The 23,111-nt window shown below is 41.1% G+C and overlaps 1 protein-coding gene and 1 long non-coding RNA gene across 8 annotated transcripts in view; one reads left to right on the top strand and one right to left on the bottom strand.

Annotated features, from left to right (window-relative positions):
- Nucleotides 1–7,623: 7,623 nt before the first annotated feature.
- On the bottom strand, nt 7,624–9,548 carry LOC140002487 (uncharacterized). Its single transcript, XR_011809198.1, has 2 exons — nt 9,075–9,548; nt 7,624–7,931 (listed from the first exon to the last, which is right to left on the bottom strand). It is a non-coding gene; the product is annotated as an uncharacterized lncRNA (long non-coding RNA).
- GABRA4 (gamma-aminobutyric acid type A receptor subunit alpha4) overlaps nt 8,478–23,111 on the top strand; it is a 48,165-nt gene continuing 33,531 nt past the window's right edge. The window contains exons 1-5 of one of the 7 annotated variants that reach the window (XM_027457146.3): nt 8,478–9,001; nt 9,099–9,217; nt 18,631–18,698; nt 21,196–21,416; nt 21,519–21,601. In XM_027457146.3, coding sequence (XP_027312947.1) covers nt 8,919–9,001; nt 9,099–9,217; nt 18,631–18,698; nt 21,196–21,416; nt 21,519–21,601 — 574 coding nt within the window. In that variant the 5' untranslated portion in view covers nt 8,478–8,918. Of the gene's footprint in view, nt 9,002–9,098; nt 9,218–11,438; nt 11,617–12,462; nt 13,006–14,129; nt 14,375–18,630; nt 18,699–21,195; nt 21,417–21,518; nt 21,602–23,111 lie in introns of those variants that run through there. The other 6 variants (XM_027457144.3, XM_013107372.5, XM_027457147.3 and 3 more) reach the window with 6 other exon arrangements.

A 23,111-nucleotide genomic window follows, 5' to 3' on the forward strand; every position in this document is an offset into this window, starting at 1 on the left:
ATGCCTGTGTCCTGCAGAGAAATATTTAGAAAGCCAATTATGTGTTAAACATCCCAAATGAGACACAAAGTTGACAAAATGTCTAAACAGGGACGTGCATATGGTTTAAATACTGACCTATTTGATAATAATGCTTAGCATTTATACATTTTACATTTTAAGCCACGGCACACATTTGCACTAATTAATACTTCAAACATCCCTGCGACATATGTAAGCCTTATCCATGATTTACAGAACAAGAAATTCATACACGGAGGTCTGTGGATAAAAATTTTAAATGCAGATTTGGGTATTTGGTCTTCACAAGATCTGGGTCACTCCTATTTGTAAAAGCCTTCATATGCGTTTATACGCTTAATATTAGATACTCCTATTGGGAAGATATGGCCTAAATGACTTATCCAAGGTCACAGAAATCAGTGGGAGAGCTGGGAAAGGAACTGAAGTGTCCTTCTTTAAACATAAAAAGCAACTGAGCCATAAAACTACTTCTGTTTTTAAGTGCATTATGCTTTGGGAATTTAATAATTACAATAATGAATTGATTTTGCTTTATTTCGTGCTATTCTTGAATATTCAATCTAGTGCATAAGATGAGAGATACTGCAGCTGCACTGGATCAGTCCCATGGTATATCCAGACTAGCACCTGTATGACTGGGGCCAAGAGGTATTTCTAGTGGTGCGAAATACATGTACTTTCAGTGGACTTGTCTATTTGGGGTACCTTCTTCCTAGGCTTTATTAGTTCTCCGTCAATCCACACGCTTAGGTAAAAGCAAGATGTTATTGTACTTCATTAATAATTGTTGTACTTTTATTTGGTATAAAAGCAGAATGCCCTTTATGCTGGATAAGAAATACTCCAAGAAAATTGAAAAGGTGAGGATGTCCCCAGAGCTACCTGCTCTAACTCTGAGGGTGGCTATGCTTTGAATCAATGACTTCAAAAAGTCCCTTCCAAGCTGAACTATACTGCACAGATTGCCTTTGATGAAACCATTGGATGGGAAGATGAGATTATACAGAGGACCAACTCAGCAGCTTCAGACTGTTGAGACATCCTAGCCTGTTCAAAGCAAGTTTTGTCTGGAGGAAAAGGCGTTTGAGTGTCTGGAGGTAAAGGTGTTTGAGTGTCTGGAGGTAGGGGCAGCTTCATCATAGTGGTGCTTCTAGCTTTAAGAATGAGACTATAGACTGTGTGAGAAGTTAGCTGGCTCCCTATATAGCTGTACAGTGGGGTTGTCTCCCTCCTGTCCACTGAAGGGGAAATAATGCCCCTGCTAGGCTTACATACCTCCCTGCTTAAGTACTAAAGGAGATATGGGAACCAGCTGTTAAAAGTGGTTAACAAGATACCTCACCTTGCAAATTAGCCTCAACTGCCATTGCTTTCAGTGGGAGGGAACAGGGCACCATGCTTTCCAAAGCAGGTCTCAGCCCCTTGCAAATGATATTCAGGTACACTTAAATTACTTGATGGAATGATGAATTTTCTTTTTCTTCCACCCGCTTATTTTATCAAAGTGTTCTGGGCCTGATGCTGCTGTCACAATACCTGTAAGACAAAAACAGCCCCCTTGTGCTGCCCACTGCTGCCACAGCACCCTTCCCTTTTTGGTGATAAGATGTTGATGAGATAAAATTCCCCTCAGTAATTTTTTGAGACATGAGTAATGCCACTCCATGCAGCAACCACCAGATGGTAATGAAGAGCAGACTGGTTATGTGTCTTCTCTAGATTAAGTGTATTACTGTAATGGCAATTTTTGCCTTTGTAAGCAGAGATTACAAGTGCAGCTGTAAATGCCAATTTGCTCAGCTCTTTACAGACTCCTGGGTCACTGCAAAAGTCTGCTTAGCAGCTCTGTTTGCATAAAGAACTCATTGTGTTTGTTTTTATACTAAAGCATTTTAAAGGGGATGTTTTTCACCTGACACCAGTGCCTATGTTATTAGCTGATAAGATTATTTGGTACAGATAATGCTATCATTAAAAGGAAGATTTTGACTGTAGTTGGTGTGTAACCATGCAAGCTATTTCTTGTAAGAAGATAAATGCAGAGCATTTTATGGTGACTGTATGCCTTTCTCCTTCTGGAGCCATCATATTTCTCAAGACGTTATAAGATAAAAGTTGCATGTCTTCTAAGGCAGAAAGAAAGGTCTCTCTTTTAACGTGTGTGCTTGACATCTGCAAAGAGAGTGGCAGTGGGGAATGGGCTTCTTGCCCTCTCCCTGCAAACAAAACGAATGTGTCTTTACTGAGCATCACTGTCAGTGCAGAGGTGGTGCTGAGCACGGCGAACCACCCCCCAGCACAGCGACAAGTGGGAAGAGCAGCACAAGCAGAGCCTCCTCAGTACTGCCAGCCCCAGGCTTGGGAGAATCAGAAGTCAGCCCCAACAGAGCTCGCAAGGTTCAGAAGTCCCAGTTCTACTTCTCTCTGCTTGCAGGATTCAGGGGTCTTCACGCAGTACCTTTTAAAATACCTGGTTCAATTATGTAGGTTTTTCTCAACTACTTCACAACCCAGAGACTTTGTGCTCTTGCTTTTAAAGATAAAAAAGGCTCACCTGCCTTCAAGAGACCCGGCAAGCCAGGCACTGTGCCAGTAAGAAGAAAATCACTAGAGCTGTTGCCACTGGCTTCAGCGTGAGTCAGCAGCCAGACCTATGGCTCCCATGGCAAGTTTAAGTCATTCCCCAGGCATCTGCCCATGACTCACGTACTTCTGAGATTAATAGATGTGCAGTGAGCAGGAACACGAAGCCTTTCAAGGAGGGGGCTTGCTGGTGCCTCTGCTCTCCCACTGCCTCCGGGAACAGGCACCAGCAGTGAGATGCAGCTATCTTATCTGCCTCGGTGCCCCTTGCCCCTCTCTCTGCCCTGCGTGCTGGCTCTGAAAGCTGCAGAAGGTTTGCTACTGTTGCTCAGGGCAACCAAAATTTTTGACACATTTTTCATTAAACTTGGCAGCCGTGACAGAGGAAGGCAGGGAGTAGGGTAGTGGTTTCCTAGATTCCTCCCCATAACCCTGGATACCCTGTCCTTCACACTGCTTTTAGAAAAAAAATCTGTTTCTCCCTGCATGAAGAGATCTTCACATATTTTCTGGGGATGCCCATTTTAGAGTCAGAACTCAGGAGCCCTGCTTTATCCTCCACCCTGCCACTGAGGAGGTGGCTGTAGCCTGCTCTGCTGGCCCCGGTAGCACAGGAGTCCTGGTGCAGATGTAACGTAGGTCAGTGATATGCCCAAATACATAAGCTGCCAGGGTAGCAGCAGGGCTAGATGAGAAATGGAAGAGAGAGGTACAGGAAATCTGTAATGCTTTCTTGCTGAGGACATTTTTTGCCCCAGTTCCTACCAGCAGTGCTTCCACTAGCACTTTTCCAACGTGGTGTGTAGACTGGAGGTCCCCTTAAATAAGAAGCTCACAGCTTACCTCCTTAGACATCCATGTGTCAATCACTAGAAGAATCCACATAAATCCTATTGCAATCAGTAATAGCAATATATCCATGTGTATGCTTGTATATATATGCGTGTATATATTTGGTACTCAAAGGATTTTCTAGCCTTATTCCAAGGTATCGAGGACATGTGTGTTAAAATAACCATGGTACTGTAGAACAGTCTTGTAAATACCATATGTCAGAGGAAAAAATATACAGCTAAATGCATGTCGGCATCAGTTCCTGCAGTTCCGTAGGAGTTCTGGCCATGGAAGTGAAGCAAAGCTGGGCCAGCTGAAGGTTACAGTTTTACATAGAGCTTATGCTGTGCTTTCAGAGGATAACTGAGGTGGCGACTAGAGAACTGAACTGGGACCCAGCGGACTGATATTAAGCAACTTACCTCTGTGGTGTCGGGTTACCACTTAAGCTTTTTTGTATCTCGGTTTCCAGCAAAATAAAAATAACAGTGCTTTCTGGTACCCAGTCCTTAGTCTTATCTAGCTAGATTACAAGCTCTTGCAAGAAGGAACTGCATCTGGTATCATGTTGGCTATGATGCATTCAATAGGATCATTTTAAAACTGGAGGTAACTTCATGATTAGATATTGAAATAAGCTGGTGCAGTCTTGTGGTAAATGTACTAATGGCAGAACTACAGCGGGGAGGGAAATCTGGACTAGAAGAAGAGTGGCAAGGAGCTACAGCGTCTATTTTACTGTTCCCAGAGCAGAAATTAAATTGCAGTCAACAGAGCTAGAACCCAGACTGCTTAAAAATAACCATATCTCTAGAGGTATAGTCAAGGCCCATAGTAAGCAGGCTTCCCCACTGATACTTGTCCCTGAACAGAGAGTTCAGGCTTCTCCTGAGCTCCAGATTAAAGTCATGATAAAGCCAAGGGCAGGTGAATTTTCTGTGGGTTCCCACAATCTCTTTAATATGTGTGGATGTGAGAGAAGAGGTGAGTAAAAGACCCTTGCACCCTTGAGGAGGTGTAAGAAAGGAATCCTCCAGTTATCCATACTGAAAAGGTATCCGTATCTTTTCTTGGTCATCTACCAAAAATGGAATTAGGGTATAAATTGTCCAAGGAATGGATTTTCTACCAGTAAGCTTTAAAAAGGATGCATGGGAAGACCAGCAGTTTGACCAGGACTGTAAGAAACTGTAGTGATATGGGCAGAAACTGAAAAAAAATAAAATAAAAATCTATGAAATCATTGACTTAGCTTTTCAGATAAAGAAACATGTAGGTGCTTGGCAGTGACCCCAGTTTTATCTCCTCTCTTTCCTAAGTGTTAGAGGCTTTTAACTATGTAATTTATACTTGAGCATTAAAGATTTTCCTAGTCTTTTCCAAATAAGCTTGGCTGTCTTTATGGATTTGATGCCAGGACTAAATCATGTCAAAATCTGCAGAGTAATGAAATCTCCCAGGAAAAAGGTTACAAACTAAAATTTACCTGTAGAACCTGCAATATTGCTGAAGCCTATGGTTTACAAAAAACAGACCAAACAAACAAAACAACAACAACAAAAAAACTGAAAGGCTAGATAATGTTTCCACAGGAAAAGTACCAACTTTATTTTTGTTTCTACTTAATCTGATAGTAAAGTAGAAATGGGAAGAGTGATGATTTTTTTTTTCCTGCTTCTCTGTGTGTTGTGATAAATAAAAAATCCATCCATAGCTTTGGATAAAACTGCTTTTGAAGCATGGCCAGAATATCTGCTTCATCAAAAAGAATTAGGGGGGGGTACATCAGCTTAGGGGCAGTAAAAAAAAAAAAAAAAAAAAAAAAGTCTATTTAAGTTATTCAAGTGCTTTCTGAGCATATGGTGCCAGGCAAAAATAGTCCCCTTCTTACAATAGTCCATGATGGGTGAGATATCTTGGGAGAAATCTTGGAAGAATTGGTGGTAAAAACTGGAGAAGCTGAGAAAATGCTGAATTCAGAAAACATATTTAGGGACCATCAATCCAGACTGTGACCACTAAAACCTTCTTCGAGTCATCAAGTTCTTTTAGAGATGATATAACCTAGAAATTCTTTGAAGTGATCAAAGACCATTTGAAGTAGTATTTTTAAAATCAGTGTATATCTGCTGGTGACAAATACTCACCCTGGGAGGTTTTGTATGTATCTATGCTACAAAGACATACAAAAGAATCTGGAATTCTCTCAAGATTTAGTTCAAAAATGTTGAAAAGTAGCCAGGGCAATGGATATACCAAAAAGCAGAAGCAAGTACTCAAAAGTAATATATCTGGCTTGCAGGACTGGTTAATGTTTTTCTGAACTGTTGTATGTTCCCTTCAAGCCTAGTTTTGTAAAAGTTTCAGCAACATACAAATGATGCACTCATTCAGAGATCGCAGACAGCAGTCTCTGTTTTCAGTATTAATCCGAGTGAATTTTTGATAGTGCGGGATCTAAGGAAGATACGAACTGCTGATACCTTTAAGAAGTGTTTGAACTCATTTTCTAGTTCTGGAGAAAGTAATCTCTCATTTAGTTTTAGGACTTGTAGGGAGTAAATGCAGCCAAATAGCACCTGATCCTACATCAGTATAACCTGTGGCAGGCAGGATGTGATGGAATGGTACTATGTCTACCTTTCCTTATCAAAAACAGTCTGAGTATCTTCTTAGAAGCCATGAATACTTATTTCCTGGTGCCCTGACATGGTACGTCCACAGATCTTTCAACCTGTTACCTTTACTGAGAAGATAGAAGATACCATTATTATTATTCTTTTGTTATAAAGAATCTGGGAATCATGCAAAGAACAGATCAGTTCCTAAAATCACTGGGAGGGGAATAACTGAGTTTCTTTGATCTCTACCTGTAGCGGTACTATCGGATCTGCCGTATCCACATTCCCTATGACTCCAGGCATGGATCTGAGAGGGGTTGACTGGTAACATTTCTCAGGACATTCACATGGAGAGATTATTACTGGTGAATACTGCTCAATTTTGCTGTTTCAGTTCACACAGGTGTCTGTACATATGCAGAAGGTAATAAAACAATCTAAACCCAAGGGTGTCCCCTGCTCTGCCAGGATGTTGCTGGCTTCCATCCACAGCAGCTGCTAGAAGAGGCAGTGCTGTAGAGCTGGGTTTTGTTCTGTATCTGTGACCAGCCAGCAGAATTCTTCCCATTTCTGAATTGCCATCTATTGCTCTCCATTTAAATTTGTGGGTTTGGCTTCTGCCAGCAAAAATTTTTGAGATATTCCTAGATCAGATAATATCATTGTTCTGCAGCAAGGGATGACTTTTTTTTTTGCAAGGGACAGTAAAACTAGAAATCCTCTTTACTGAAGGCCAGTTGCAAGTATTCCCTTGGCATAGTCCATGCAATAGCACGGGACAAGGACTAGTCCAGAAAAAAAAATTACATCTGTTTATAGATAAAAAGTGTCCGATTAACTCAGGCAAATTTATCTGATGTGGGGAAATTAGACTCATGAAGAGCTGCTGATCTATCCCGCTGTTGTTCCTGACCAGATTGCAAATGGAGCCAGGGCAGTGGGCTCTTGCGGGCACATTGGTTCCCACCTGTGTTTGGAGTTAAACAGGTTGCTCCCACAGCATCATCAAGAGAGCTAAATGTAAGGGGATGAGGATCTAGCAGGACTTTGAGAAAAAAAAACAAACAAATAAACAAACAAAACAAAACAACAGATTTAAATAGAGAAGGAAAGGCTGGAGTAGCTGAAAGCCAATGAATTCCTTGAGCCTGGCTTTGGTCAGGACTTGGCTTAAGTATCACAGTGCTATGGCTGAAGTAGTCATTCAGCCCTCTTTTTCAGTCTGTCTTGAAGGCATGGTGAATTCAGAGGGGATAAAGCTGTGAGCCAAAATAATCGGTACTTTCTATTGTGATAAGACCACCTTAGTGCCCAGTGCCTTTTCTTTACTAAGGAAGATGCAAAACAGAGTGGTCATACCTGGGAGGAGATTGCTGATGGGTAATGCCTGCATTTCATCTGACAAAATATTAGAGAGAATAGAGTAGTAGTAATCTGCAGAGGCCTAAATGGGGCTTTTAAAATTGGAAGCAGAGCTGACTGCCTAGACAGAGGTTTTGTTGTTGTTGTTTTCTTTTTTTTTTTTTTTTTTTTGAAAGATAAACAGCATCAGCAAACTAAATGTATTTGAAGCACAGCTTTAATTGTTTTTCAAAGGAATCAGCAAAGGGCACCCTAGCTGGAAAAAGCTCTGAAGTACAATCAGGAAGACTTCAAGTGTCCAGTAGTTTTGAAGATAATCAGGCGTTTCAGTGCTTGGAGATAGTGTAGCATAATGAATAAGGCTTTTTCATGTCAGCGTAGGCAGGGCTGTAGTCTTGAAGTCAATTACAATACCTGCTCCATGTGCTCCTGCACGATGAACTTCACCAGCTTCATTAAAGTTGACACGCATACTGATTACCAAACCAAAACAACTCTGCAACACACCTGATCAGAAGGACAAGTTGTTTATTTTTGGTACCTGTTGTATTGGGGGAAAAACAGCCTGTACCCTTCTCTTCCCTCTCCCTCAGAGCCCCAACCATCCGAATGGTCTCTGACAGAAAAGCAACACTTTGCAGTGGGTTTTACAGCAAATTATGCAAGAATCCCTTGGACCTTGTATAATGGAAATTATTTGGGTCACCAAACCTGGCTTCCTAATTATAGGAAAGAAAAAAAAAATACAATGCGAAGCCATTCCTCTATTCTAGCATTTTTTGCTTCCAGAAAGCCGGGATAACCCACTCACTCCCATCCATTTCGGGTGTTTTAACCCTGCAGTCACAGCTCTTTCCTCATCCCAGAGCTGGAGCTGGTGTGGAGGGACCCTCCTGCTCCCAAGCCCTCCTCGCAGGGCAAATGCTCTCTTTCCCTCCTGCTTTTGGTTTTACTTCCCCCTCAGGGAGAAAAGAGGATCGGGACAGCAAAGACTTCAACCCTCAGTCATGAGCAGAGCACGGAGGGGAGAGAAACCTTCCCCTCACAGACACCCGGCTCGGTACCCGGGGCTCAGTTCGGGGCTCACCGGCCCCCTCAGGGCGCCCGGGGCCGAGATCCGCCTCCCCCCGCGGCTCGGCCCGGCTCCTCCCTCCCCGGGGAGGCCGCTACCGGGCGGACTCCTCGCCTCGCCTCGCCTCGCCTCGCCGGCCGCCCGGAGGGTGCCGAGGCGGCCCCGGGTGGGAAGAGCGAGGCGGGGCAGAGCGGGGCGGAGGCGGGAGCGGCGGGGCCCGGCGCCTGTTGCCCCGAGGGAGTTAACGGCGCGGGGAAAGTCGCCTCTCCTCCGCCCCTGCCCGCCGCCGCCACCGCCGCCGCCTGGCAACCGGGGGGGAGCCGCGCATGTAGGGCCGCCGGGGGGCTGCCGCCGCCGTCCCCGTCCCCCCGCCCCGGAGCAAGGCGTTTAACGTGGCCAGGCGTGAAGTATGGCATGCAAAGATGGTTTCTGCCAAGGAGCCAGCCATCGCCATGTCCTCGGGTCTCTCCATCGCCCTCCTGCACTGCCTGTGCCTGGCGACGTGGTGAGTACCCCCCGGCGGCGGGGCGACCCCCGCCCGGTGCCACCGAGCCGGCTCCCGGCGGCTCCTCTCTCACCCGCTCTCCCTCTTTGCCTCGTAGTCTCAGCGGGCCGCCGGGACAGAGCAAAAAAGAGGAGAAATTGTGGCCGGAGAATTTCACCAGCATCCTGAACAGCCTCCTGGATGGCTATGACAACCGGCTGCGCCCGGGATTCGGGGGTACGGCCGCCGTGCCCGCGGGCGGGGGGTGCGGGGGGCAGCGCTGAGCCCCCCGGGGAGCGGAGGGGAGAAGGGCCCGGTGCTCGGGGTGCTGCCGTCGTGCCGGAGCGAAACCGGGGAGCCGGCGTGTGTGGGCTTGGCAGGGAAGGGAGAAGCTGCCCCGCAGCCCGGGGCCGGCGGATTTTGTCCCCCCTTTAAGTGTCGCGGATGGGGTCCGAGCAGAAGCGGGTCCGGGGCTGGGTACCGCGCTGCGGGGTCAGGTCGGGGGTGGGCGCCCTCCCTTCAGCGAGTTGGGGACGAGCAGCGCTCGGCTGCTCCGGGTCCAGCTCCGGTTTAGTAGTTAACTGGGGGTAGGAATCAGAAGCGGAGCGCCGGGTCTGCCCGCACCCGCCGTGTGGACGCGGGGTCCCGCTCCCCCGCGGTGCCCCCGGCTGGTCCGGCGCAGCTCGGTGCTGCTGAGCAAGCAGCCGGGCTCGCCGGTCGTCGTGGGGCGTGCTGGTTGCCTGTAGGGGCTCGGGACCGAAAATAACTGGGATCGGGATGTAATTCATTCCATTATCTGGCATGCCAATATAAAAATACAAATTTAAAAGTTTTTTTTTAGAAAAGAGAGATGTTACAGCCCGTCTCATGATGCAGTAAGCCAGCAAGAACATCTTATGGGCTGCCTCTTCCTATACGGAATTGAATGAGATCCTTGCGTAGGTTTATGTTGCGAAATACTTTCTTCCTCCCCTGAAAGTACCTTCTTCGTACACGTGATGCATCCACACTGACATGTATGCCAACACATGCCATGTACTGGGCTCACATGCATGATCTTGATCATTAAAGGACAACAGCAGGCATCATTGATCACTTCTGTATTATTTTGGGTGTATCGAATAAATGAGGCCTTCCATAGCTCAGTTTAAACGTTATGCGAGAATAAAGCTAAATTTACTGGAGCACCCCGAGGAGTCATTGAGAACAGGTAGCCTTTTCCATTTCAGTCTCTGCAGAGAGGTTACAGACACTTCTGCATGCGTACAAGAGATGTGCTATGTTTGGTATCATTTTAGGTTGAATGCCAACTAATTAGTCATCTTGCAAAGATGCTTTATGAGCATTATCAGATTTCCAAAATTAAACAACTACTAAATATGTGATGTGACATATAGTTTATGCTGATTTTTATTTCGATACAGTTGTCCTTTGCAGGATATTTTGCAAAAGTAGTCTTTCAGCAAAATGCTATCAAGAAGGAAAAGTTCCTTGTATCTCCTTGAACTTTCATAACTGCAGTATTGAAGTAGATGGCACAGGGAGATAAAACCTTCAGATTTCATCCTGAGGAAGGCACTTCTGGCTGTATATTTGACAAAATTGATATTTTATTGTTTCTTGCTTCTTCCTTACAATATCTAAACCATCCATCTTTGAGTTTTGAACTTCTAAGTAACACATGGAAAAAAATACTTCAATTTTTTAAACAATGCCTAGCACCCTAGCTCATTGCAGTGAGTTATCTTCACCTGATTTGACAAGAACAGCTTTTAACTAAAAACTGAAACCAACATAAATGTAAAGTTCTCTAAGTGGTCAGATCCGACCTTTTGACATAACTCAACGAGATGTGTGGATTAATTATTAAAATGTATACCATCCAAATTCAGTTTTCCCTATATTTCTTGGGTTTTGCTGATAAATCTTTATGCCAAATGGGACTCACATATTGGAAATGGGTCACTCATTATTATAGAGCGTAGCAAACAAATGTCATAGGGGGTGGGAATATTTAGAGATGGAAAGTATAGTGTGCTTCAGTAATGCTAAAGCTGTGTCACTTTCTGATGAGCAGCAGAATATTTATTTTTGTTTTATTCTTGAAGCTGATTCACCATCTAGATTGCACGTGGCTCAAAATGAAACGAAAGTTTTATTTTAAGAACAAAAGGCCTCACAGAGGTTTGACCGATGCTGATTTTAAACTACAAATCGATGAAAACATTTCTAATTCTGGCAAAAGTGATGTTTAAAATCAGACTTGGGGAGCTAGCCAAATTCTGAATTTTGTCGTCATATTTCAGAGTTATATTCCACAAATAACAATTCATGAAGATTTTTGCATGCAGAGCAAAGGAGGAAACATTAGATTTTAGAGGTTTCCTAAAACTGGATACAAATGACTAATTAGCACAATTGTTGGTAGCTATAAAGGAGAAGTGAAATCACCTGAGTGTGCTTACAAATGTAGTTACGGTCCCTCAGGAGGGTTTTCAACATCAGTGGAGTACGTGGAAGCTTGCCCTGGTACATCTTATGCAGGAACATAGCGTATGTTGAGGGTAAACAGAAGAACTAAGTTCTCCATGTCACTTGATGGACATTGTGCATTACAAAGTTGCTTTATGAAACAGGTAAAAAAAAAAGTTGCTGTTACTTACTAATAATTGCAAGGTTTGCTAGCGTAATAAATAAAACCAGAAGAGTTCATGAAGAAAGTTATTCATGACTCTTTAAGTGGTAGCTCCCCTCGACTTTGAGGGATGGGAATCTAAACCCTTAACAGGAGCAAGAGAGAAGGAAAGAGACTTTGGCCAGAAGTTTAATTAAGCAAAGCAGAACAGGCAGTTTTGTGTAGGGGGGAAAAACAAACAAACAAACAAACCTCAGGTGCTCTCAGGAAGACATTAAATGCATAGCAGCTTTGAATTTCAGTGGTGGGAAAGTATTTAGGGACTAAAGAAAAAAGTAATGCTGTGTAGTTTTAAAATGGTGTAGTGGAATTTAAGTCAGTTACATTCCGTACTCTCTGTGTGCCATTTTGCCATTATCCTGAATATCAGGATACAGTTTGTAAGATGTGGATTTTCCAATCAAAACCACTGGGTAATCTATCAGATCATAAGCTTAGGGTGTTTACAGAAGTCACCTGTGATTAATGAAAAGCATTATCTGCTGTAAAACTTCAGGTGTTACCCAAGTGCTATTTTTATTGAGCTGTAAAACTTTGAAGATCATTTCAACTTACGCCCTGACTCCAGTTTTCATCTGCTTTTTAAAAGTTTACATATGACACACAACGAAGGCAAACTCTAGAAAATTGCAAAACCTTGATTTTCTCCAAAAATCCATTACTTTTCCACGGGTGATTAGTTTCAAAATGGTTGTAGAACTCCAGATGACATTTTGACAGGAGCATTATTCACTTGACATAAAAGGCCTGAATCTGATTTGCCATTTTAACACTTCTATGGTTTTAGGCTTTACCTGAGGAATTCCTGATAGAAGGGCCTGACAGACCTGATTAAAACCTGTGCTGGATTAAAGAACCACTGAATGGTTAAGGATGGAAGGGACCACTGGAGGCCATCTGGTTCCATCTCTCTGCTCAGGCAGGGTGCCCAGGATAATGTCCAGGCAGCTTTTAAGGATCTTCGAGAAGGGACACTCCCCAACCTCTCAGTACAACCTGCGGTTGGTCACCCTCACAGCACAGAAGTGCTTCCTGATATTCAGAGGGAACTGCTGGTGTTACAGTTTGTGCCCATTGCCTCTTGTCCTGGCACTGGGCACCACTGAAAAGAACCTGGCTCCCTCCTCTTTGCACCCACCCTTCAGGTATTTACACACAGTGATGAAATCCCCTGAGCCTCCCCTTCCCCAGGCTGAGCAGTCCCAGCTCCCAGCCTCTCCTTACACAGAGAGGCTGCAGTCCCCTCAGCATCCTGATGGACCTCTGCTGGACTCTCTCCACGTATGTCCACGTCTCTCTGGGGAACCCATAACTGGACGTAGTGCTCAAGGTGTGGTCTCACCAGTGCTGAGTAGAGGGGAAGGATCACATTTTGTTATATATATATATTTTATTAAAAGGTCATAACTTTGCAATGTTATGATATCTTTTAAAACTTTCATGACATGATAACTCACTTAAGCCTGTACTTAGCAAAGCAAGAAGAAATGAGATGACTGAAGTGAGAGGGAAGAGCATCACTCCGTATTCCCATGTATTTGCTAATTCTAATAAATTTTTCTGCTAGGCATGCCTTTAATCTTGGGCAACTTGCTTTTTGTTCAGACCAAAGAAAGAAGGTGTTTTATGGCTTGCCTGCTGCTCAAGGCTCTTAGGTTGACTGAGAAACCCACTGATATTAGGTCTTAAAAGCCCCTTCTGAGGCTGACAGTGTTGCCCTCAGCATGTTCCTATCTCCTTGTGGTGTGATTGCCCATAAGTCAGTGAAGACTGGAGAAATCTCTGCTCTTGAATCTGTTTATTTGTGTGAGGTGCAGTCTGGCACAAAGTGCAAGTCTTACTATCAGCTAGTGAAGTGGTGATAGCTCTCCACCTTTCTGTTCACGAGTTGCTGGCATGCTGGCTCATGAGTAGAAGGAACAGAACCACATTAGTTCATTTTCCTTTTTCTTTCCTTCCTCTTTTCTTACTCTTTCTCATGATCTTGTGTTTGTGAAAGTGCAGCTGAATACCTGGTGAAATTGCATATGTTGGCTATCCCCTAAGTAAAGTATGGGACAGCCTCTCTGCCCCTAGTAGGCTGTGTAATGTTCAGCATATGAACATTGTTACTGAAGAGTTTCATTTCCTGTCAAGGCAAAATGAGTGAGTGTAGTCAAGAAATACATGCAGGATAAATTTGAAGAGCAAAGACATCTTTTTTTTTTTTTTTTTTTTTTTTTTTTTTTAGAATAGAACTATATCTTCATGATTATCTGCTCTTATTAAAAAAAACTCATGCATACTTTCAAGGTCCCATTGCTCAGCATAATAGATTCTGTAATATATTTTTTTAAGGTTGCAAAGGGACTGGACGTGAGCAGTGTAAAGTGAAGGTGATCATTTTTTTCCTCAGGCACTTGTCCAGTTTTCCTCAGCTGGTGAGCGCAGATGACTCAAAGGCTTGTTAACAGGATATGGTGTTATATACCTGTAGTTGCCTGATCTGAATTTGGCCCAGGTTTTTAATGCTTGAAGTCATTACCATCTGTCTGTTGTTTAGTGACCTGCATAAAATTAGCTGATATTCTTGGTCCAGTCCTTAGCAGACAGGTGTCCACATCATGGGAACTGGCATGAGTGTCAGCCTTGTTGGCTGCCTCAGCAGAGAGTATCTGCTGAACAGGCAAAGAAACAGAGTAGTCTCCTCATTTCTGGAGGTATGTTTTTTTATTTACAGGGTTCAGACATGCTGATGGATGAATATAAAAGTTACTGTGTGCTGTCACATTTGTTATATTTATCTTTGGATAAAGAATGTAGCACAAGTGTTTGAATTCCACATTTGTTTTCAGAAATGCCCTACCTAGTTGTTCTGAGTACCCAACAAGAATTTCACATGTAGCAGGGGTCCTCTGTTGTAGAATTAAACAAAGAACATGCTTCATAGAATCTTTTTTTTTTTTTTAAATTAAAAGATAGCAATCATAAGCAGCCAGCAAGAATTTAGAAAAAGCACCAAGTCTTTCACATATAGTTCTTTAAAAAAAAAAATATCTGTAGCAACTACTTCCTCCTTCCCCCCTTTTTTTAGATGTAGCTGTAGGAACTGATGTAATGTAGTTTCACGTAGTTTATGTATCCTGGGACTGATCTCATAGCAGTGGCAATAGCTGCACTTAACATTTAAACTGTAGTTTTTGTGTCAAAACCTTTGTACAGACTTGTTTGCTAATGTTCCTGCTTGGCAGCATGACTCTTGATGGCGAAATTTGCAATGTACAGAGAGCCTGTGCAGGATTTGACTGTTTACATACAGTGGAGATCTCTGCAGTGACAGTTGCCTATGGAGACGAGGGGATAATGGAGCCCAAAGTCTTTTGCTGGGAGCTGTGCTGCAGTTCAACCCATATGTTGGCATGCAATGCATGGGAGAGCTGTCTTATGTTCCTGTTCGCAGGGTTAGGGCCTGGCATCACTTCTGCAGCCCACATGCAACGTCTCCACTGAACGCTGAACTATTCTGGCTTTTTTGCAGGGGTTGCTTTTAATCCTGCCTGAGCTTCTTTAAAATATATTATCTTGCAAGCGGTGATTCAGACTTAACCGTTCCCACTGCAGTGTGTAGGACTCTCCTCCTATTTCATTGACATAAAAATACACACCAGTATGTTATAAATAGTTCTTCAGTGTTCCTGAAGATTTATGGTGATTAGATGCTTTCTGAACATCCATTGAAGGATAAACCCAAATGGTCATATTTAAAATTAATTGGCCTTCTTACAACTCCCTGCATTTTATTGCCAGTAGTGGAAGGTGAAGGTTTCTAATAGGATCTTCTGCTTGCACAGCCCGAGTTGATTAAGTGGTGCAACATGCTCATTTCAGAGGGCTGCTTAAATCACCAGTAAAAGTAGGTTAGGTGACTACAAATCACCTCCTCGTTGACAGGAATTCCCATGATTAGTAATAATTAGGAAAAAAGAAAAAGGCATGACTCACTCTTTCTACCCCCACTATTGTTACGTACTGGAGTTATGTTTTCTCCTACAAGGAGAATATGATGTCGCCATAGGTGGTCCTGGGTTGGCGTTGAGTACTGTGGTGTGGTTGAAAATCCAGTGTTTGGCCTTAGCAATTGTGGACTGACAATGTCGGTCAAGATGTGAAAGATGTGAAGCATGATGGGGCTACGACTTTGGGAAAAGCATTAGAGAGATGATCAGTCTGCACTGTCCCTTGCAATTATCTTCTCTCCTACCAAACATCTTAACGCTTACCACAGTTTTGTATGCAAAGCAGGGATTTGCATATCAGTACTAGGTGGATGTATTTGTTCTGTTATGATACATAAAATGTTTGTAGATCCTCATTCCTCTGACATTGTCTAGTGGCCTAAAAATGTGAATTTTAACATTTATTTCATCATTGCACTACCATTGTGTCAGGCATTCAACCAAAACTAAACTTTAATTTCAACCTTATTTTGTGGCTTCTTATTTGTATGTCCTCCTTCCTTCTGTCTCATGAGTCCTACTAATAAATAAAGTTTTAAGAGCAGAATAGCTAGAAGACAAAACTTTAGCATAGTCTTAGTCCTATGTTGATCCTATTGAGTTTCTAGTAGTAGTAAATTGTAAGCCTGCTGATTTTGAGGTTAGTTTCCTGGTCTTAGATCTCTCCATCTTTCCAAGAAACTCCAAAAAATAAACTTGCAAAAAGACTCTGAACACTTATTGCTTGTGAAGCTGTAATGATTTAATAAAACAGAAGAAATCAATGTCTGAGGAAAACCAGCTCATGCCGATGGGAAAAATCTGCCTCTTTGTTCAATTCGACAGTTATGAAATTACAGTGTTCTGCGAGGTAAAGAAATGAAGATATCATAAAGAAAACCAGTAAAAGGTGGTTTTGTTTTGTTTTTAGGAATATGACTTTTAGTATTTTCTTATTGTTGGGTAACAAAGACTTATTTCTGTATTTTCCCCCTAGAGCAGTGTGCAGCAATGTCTCTTTTTCATTTCTATAGAACTTGGATTTCAGAAACATTTCAAATTTGCTAGATAAAATAAAGAAATATTTTGTGTGTATATATGTATTTAAACCCAAAGTAGTTTACCCTAGATAAATAATAGTCCGGTAATTATGGGAAATTTGAATTGCCTGTGTTTCTATGTGCAAGTATGATTGAGTTTTTCTCACCTATTTTTTTAATGCTGCAGGTGAAAGTCTTCACTTCCAGTATTTTGACAGCTCTTGCATGATTATTTTTTTTTCTGATCTCCTGGAGGTCTCCATAAATAATTATATTGTGGAAATTTCATTGGACTACATTGGCAGTGAAATGAGTGGTCTAACCACTCATGGATTTCTGATGAACACGTAATTGCTTGTAGAAAGGGGAGCAGCTTCCATTTGACATGTTTAGAAGAGCAGAATGGTATAAAAGTGTGTTATCTGGAACTGGGGAAATGCTTCTTAAAACCTTTTCAAGACAGACATGCTGAAGGATCCAACTTTCCAGGGACCACTGAGCTACCAACTGTTGTAGGGTGAATTTTCTTAAGATTTTATCTTGAAAAAATGTCCTTCTGTGAAACTGTTAACTTCCAGCAAGGAGTCTGTTTTTTGACATTTAGCTGAAAAAATCTTAGCTGTTCTTCTCTACATAACTTGCAAACTGTTTAGTGAAATAATTTTGCATGGTTTTATTTTACTTTTTGTTCACAGTTTGACACTTGTTCTAGGTGCAAGAAATATGGGTTTCCTGTTTTCCAGTTGCTTATCTTTTTCTCCTTTTAACATTTGATTCAAAGTGATGTCTGTGAACAGTGATTTTTTTTTTTCCTTTCCAAGAGGCACATATTCTTCTGCTTCAAACAGTCTTAAGTCTTTCCTCTTTTCATATTTAGATTCCAAATACTACAATAAAGCCTGAATTAACAGACTTGAACCACTTATCCTCTTCAGAAATTTGAGTTGCAGGAATGTAGAAACTGTGGTTGTGTTTTTTTTTTTTTTTTAAACGTATATTGGTTGGTAGGAACATCAGTAGATTTTTATTATTATTTTTAATTTGTAATGTAATTCATTACCTGAATTAAACCATTAGCTAATGCTTTGATTGCAGAATCATCATCATAACTGGTAATAATTCGCAGTTTTCTAGCCTTTTACATTGGGAATGGACCTAAATCCTGCATGTGTTTTTAGGTTAATGGAAATCCTAAAACTCCCATTAAAGGTAATGTGGAATGGTGCCCATTTTACATTTCAAAATGCTTTGTCCTGTTGTAAAGGAGATGATAACGTTGAGATGAAACTTCTTTTTCTGATGGCTGTTTGCCATTCCCAGCTGTGAATGTTCAAGACCTCTGCTGCACTGTGTCATAAATATCGCTAGGTCTTTCACGACAGGCTTTGCAATACCATGTGGACCGAGGTTCAGACACTCCAAAATGCTGAAATTCCTAAATCTTCTGTTTGTCAGTATTAAGCCACTTAAGTACTTCTCTCGATATGGTTGCAATTCTTGATCCTGCAATAGTAAATTGCCTAGTGCATGGCATGCCAATATCTGTAGCCCAGTTATTACCAGTAAGACTGAATATTAGCAACAGGTACCTTGGGGAGTGTGGATTACTTAAATGAGGTGCTTGTTGTTTATCAGCATGGTGTTTTCCATAAGGTTTTTAATTTATCGGTATGTGTTTTCTTATCTGTTGAGTAAATGTTGGTTTCCTAAATGGGGATTTGCATGGAAATGCTGCTTTTAACTTACTTATAGTAAAGTAGGTAAAGATAGTTGAGCAGTGGTTGTTATTAGAGACTTAGCTGAAATGACCTGTTTTGCATTTTGCTCTTGCTCTTCCACAGAACCCTCAAAGAGATAACTGTTCACATGCCAGGATCACTTATGAGAACTGTTGACCAGCAAAATTCATGTTTTCTTGCTCACTTCCTTTTCATGTATTAGGTCCTGTTACTGAAGTCAAAACAGATATATATGTCACCAGTTTTGGACCTGTTTCTGATGTAGAAATGGTATGTATTTCTGGAATTAAAATGCCCTTTCCTGTTTCTGAGAAACCATTAACTGCAGTCAGGAGTGGATGCTTAAGTCATGTCTCCGTACTGCTCTGTCAGTCATGCAAAGTAGACAGGATTAGGAGCTGCTTAATTTATAGTTTATAATTAGATACAGTAGGCCTGATTCTGGTCACACTTGCACTGGTTTTTGACTGGTTTAAAGAAATCACTTCACAGGATTTAAAGCAGATTTTTATGGTGTAGAGGCCTTGCAGGGAGCATCTCACTAAGCATACTGTGGGGAAAATATGTAATCTCTTTGAAATTGCCTTTCCCTTTTTGAAATGTGTGTTATTCTCAGGTGAATAATAATGACATCATTTCACAAATACTTGTTGACATTTTCATTTCAGATGAATTCCCTTTGTCAATCTTTGTGCCCCTTTTAGCATCACTTTCAGTAAATGTTTGACTGATAGGAGTTTTCATAAGTGTCTGCAGAAATTGAATGTCAAAATGACATGCATGAAATACTCACAGAAGACAAATGCTACATTTGCACGTACTGTTATTTGTGTCTGAAAGGCATCTGCATCCACTTGAGGTCAAATCCAGCATAACTCTCATCAACTTCTATAATCCAGCAGTATTCCCTTAAATCATGTGACAGTTTCTCTTTTTTTATAAAACATCCAAGAAATCACATGGAAGTAACAGAGACATATGTGCATTATATGTTTGTACTTACCTTGTTTAAGGGAAAGGTAGTTTCAGGGCAATAGCTTCCTTCACATGTGTTTCTAGTCTGTGCTTTCTGGTGCACCTGATTTGTTTCTATGCTGGGGAGAGGTATGTGACAGCAAGATACTTTTTCAAGGACTAGGTTCCTGCACCTATGGCTTATGTTGAACTGCATCTTACACCTTCAATGGTTGTTATGTATGATGCAGACAAGGGGTGCAACAATCTGGTCCAAAGTAAATCTAGTAATGTGATCCTCACCTCTAAATTGATGGCTTCATATGATCTCTCAGGCTTTGGTGAAGCATTTGACATGCTGCCACGTGGAAATTATTAGTTAAGTTGGAAAAGGCAGGAGTGAAAACAAGAAGTGAAGGTAGGTAATGAACCAGCAAAAGGAGAGTTTAGGGCAGATGTTTTCCCTTTTGTCATTAGGGATTGATTAGAAGACAACTCCAGGGACCCAGGAATTGGTTTTGGGATGATTTTTAGTTAGTGTATCCATTAGTGACCCAATGTGGTATGTATGTGGCTGCATTCATAAAACTCGCTGGAAGAGCAAAGCGTGAGATAGTCTCAGCACAGGGGGTGATTGATCAGAATGTTTTTTTAGAAGAACTGGATTACTTTGGTACCCAGTGTAATGAAAGGAGTTGAAATCTCATTTTACAAAATGTGTCACGTAGAAGCTGATAACAGAAACTGCTACTATAAGCTATGAAGTCACCGGCAGGAAATGACAATAGAAGAGAGACCTGGTAGATTCACTATGAACCTTACTGGATGATGCAGCCATGCAAAAGGCAGCAAACCTAATTCTAGGATGCATTACACTTGTAGAGATGTATCCTTGCCCATATGAATAGATATGAACAAACAAGTAGTTTCAATGCTGATAACATGCAGAAACATTTGAAATAAAGTCAAAAATATTATTTGACTTAACACAGAATTGCAGCTATAAGTTAGAAAGGACTTCAGGCTTCCTGTGTTACCTTTTCCAATGCCACTATATATATATACATACATATTTTGTGGGTGTGTGAAATGCTTAAGCTTTCCAAAATGAGAAATGCATTCCTTTGTCAATTAATTCGCATGTGATTTCTCATGATGTACTTGTGTCTGCAATTCTGCAGTTGTTGGCACGTTTTATTTGGAGCATCCAAATGGCTTTTCTGGGGAAGTTAGTGGGATAGTTATGTAGTTAAAAATAAATATGTATTTATGCAGCTCTGTGTATTTTATTATATACTTCTTGGTGACATGACAAAGGAAATATTCACTTTTGTTCTTTAAAAGCTTACTTCTGATCAGTTGAAATTAAATTTCCTTTTGTGGCTTTAAAGTGGAGGTAATTGTTTGTCCTGATATTTTAATTTATCCATGGATTATTTTTTTTTGCTGCTGGCTGTTTTCTTTAAAAATCTGTTGACACTTATTGTCACAGATCATTTTGTTTCCAGTTATATGCTTGACTACAAATTAAATTGCCTGCTTCCTGCAATCTAATTAGATTAATTATTTCTTAATGATTAAATATGTGTAGCAATTTATTGATATGACTAATGTGGGAAATTAAGCTATTAAGACGTACACAGCACTTTAATTGGTGGAAATGTTTGTGTAGTGGACTTAGCATTTTCTTTACAACTAATTTCTTTGCTCCCAAGCGATTTCTATTTATTTATTTACTTATTTATTTATTTTACTTACAGGAAACACTTATGTATGCAAAATATGATCTTTGTTTTTCTGCAATTTAATACAGGAGTATACAATGGATGTCTTCTTCCGTCAAACATGGGTAGATAAAAGATTAAAATACGATGGCCCTATTGAAATTTTAAGGCTTAACAACTTGATGGTTTCGAAGGTGTGGACTCCTGACACTTTCTTCAGGAACGGGAAAAAGTCTGTTGCACATAATATGACAGCCCCAAATAAACTCTTCAGAATAATGAGAAATGGCACCATCCTGTACACAATGAGGTATCTAGCTTGTTTGTTCAGCTTTTTACAATTACTGTATGCAAAAGTTATGCTGCCTAGACAAAATGGCAACCAGAGACTATTTAATTTGTTCCATTATAGGCTTACAATAAGTGCAGAGTGTCCCATGAGATTAGTGGATTTTCCCATGGATGGTCATGCTTGTCCTCTCAAATTTGGGAGTTGTAAGTTACAATTATGAAATTTCTTGTAACTACAGAATTTAAATAGTAGAAGTAGATTTTGATCAATTACTAAACTTTCTGAATATTAGTCTTGATACACAATCCTTATGCAGACGAAACTCCTGTTAATTTCCTTGAGAATTTTATTTAGGAACTGAAAAATTAAACCCAGACAGAGAACTGAAAAGCAGGCAGCGATTCAGCTATTATGTTAAACCCCCCTATTCTGGCTATACTGTTTCTTGAAATATGTAGTTTTTCTTGGTTCCTAGGGATGAATTGAACACTCAGTGAAGTGAGAAATTCTTTGGAGAAGACAAAGAGGGTGGGATCCATCTCAACTTACGGCAGTCAGGTAAAAGGTGCCTAGGGCAGCTGGTTATTTGGCTTTCTCTACAGTCAGTGGTGCCAAGCTGACATCCTAAGATAGACTTGTATGTTAAGTGTGAAGATTTGATCTTAGTTGTGTTTGTCTTATCACCTATCTCCTGGCCTATATGAGGGAGTCTGAGTGACAAGTTTATGCTAGATAGTTTTTAGACTGGTGAGAGTAAATGAGAGGAGTCTTAGTGCAGGTGACCGTCCTTTTCTGCTTCAAGGTCTGAAGGTTATCCAAAAAATCGACACCTGACTTTTGTTAGAAGTCGTTTTGGGACATATTGCATGCAACAGAGAGGGGCAGTTATGATTCTCTGATTTTAATCCACAGCAGAGATTGTTGTGACCACCTGGGGACGCTTGATGTGCTCTGTTATTTATCCTGTTACTCTTCTAAGTGTCCCTGGTCACTGCTGCTTTACGGTGGGATGTAGTTAGTGGCTGGACATTAATCTGCTTTCCTTGACACCTTAATTTTGAAGTTAGAAATGACTGGAAGCTGCTTAGAGTTGTTCCTTAGCATACATTGAGCTTATGCAGCTGGGTAGTCAGTCAAGCAAAATGAGGATATTAAAGATATTGCTCTGATAAGGCTTTTCTTTCCAGTTATGGTGAGACTGGAAACCTGGTCCTTCTAGAATTGGCTTTGGTGTCAGATATGTACTAGGGGAATTTCAATAGTAGGGACTTTTCCACCAGCATATTTCTTCAGGCAGAATCATCAGTCAGCAGAAATTGTGCTTCACACTAATCTGGTGTCCTCTTCAGTGAAACCTTAAATAAGATATAGCAATTTCAAATTCAAGACTGGTTTAATTTAATTTTAACAGGAGTTTGGGCTGTGTAGGGATTGAATGCTAGCCCTAAGTTATGTCTTTTGTGTTAAATGTTAGAATGTTTCTTTGGGAGTTCTTATTTCTGGGCTACACTGAATCTTTTACTGACCTCTGGTTTCTGGCAAAAAATACCCTTAAACTTTTGACTTTAGTATAATCATATTTCCTGTAAATAAATTTGCACCCAGTCTCCAGAATGTGTCCTTTTTATCATACTCTTTTTTTAGATACCGTATATTTTAATAATAATTTTTTAGGTAGAAATTTCTAAAATAACTTAAAGATAATCTTTACAC

This window comes from Anas platyrhynchos, chromosome 4 (assembly GCF_047663525.1).
Source record: "Anas platyrhynchos isolate ZD024472 breed Pekin duck chromosome 4, IASCAAS_PekinDuck_T2T, whole genome shotgun sequence".
NCBI classification, from domain to species: domain Eukaryota; kingdom Metazoa; phylum Chordata; class Aves; order Anseriformes; family Anatidae; genus Anas; species Anas platyrhynchos.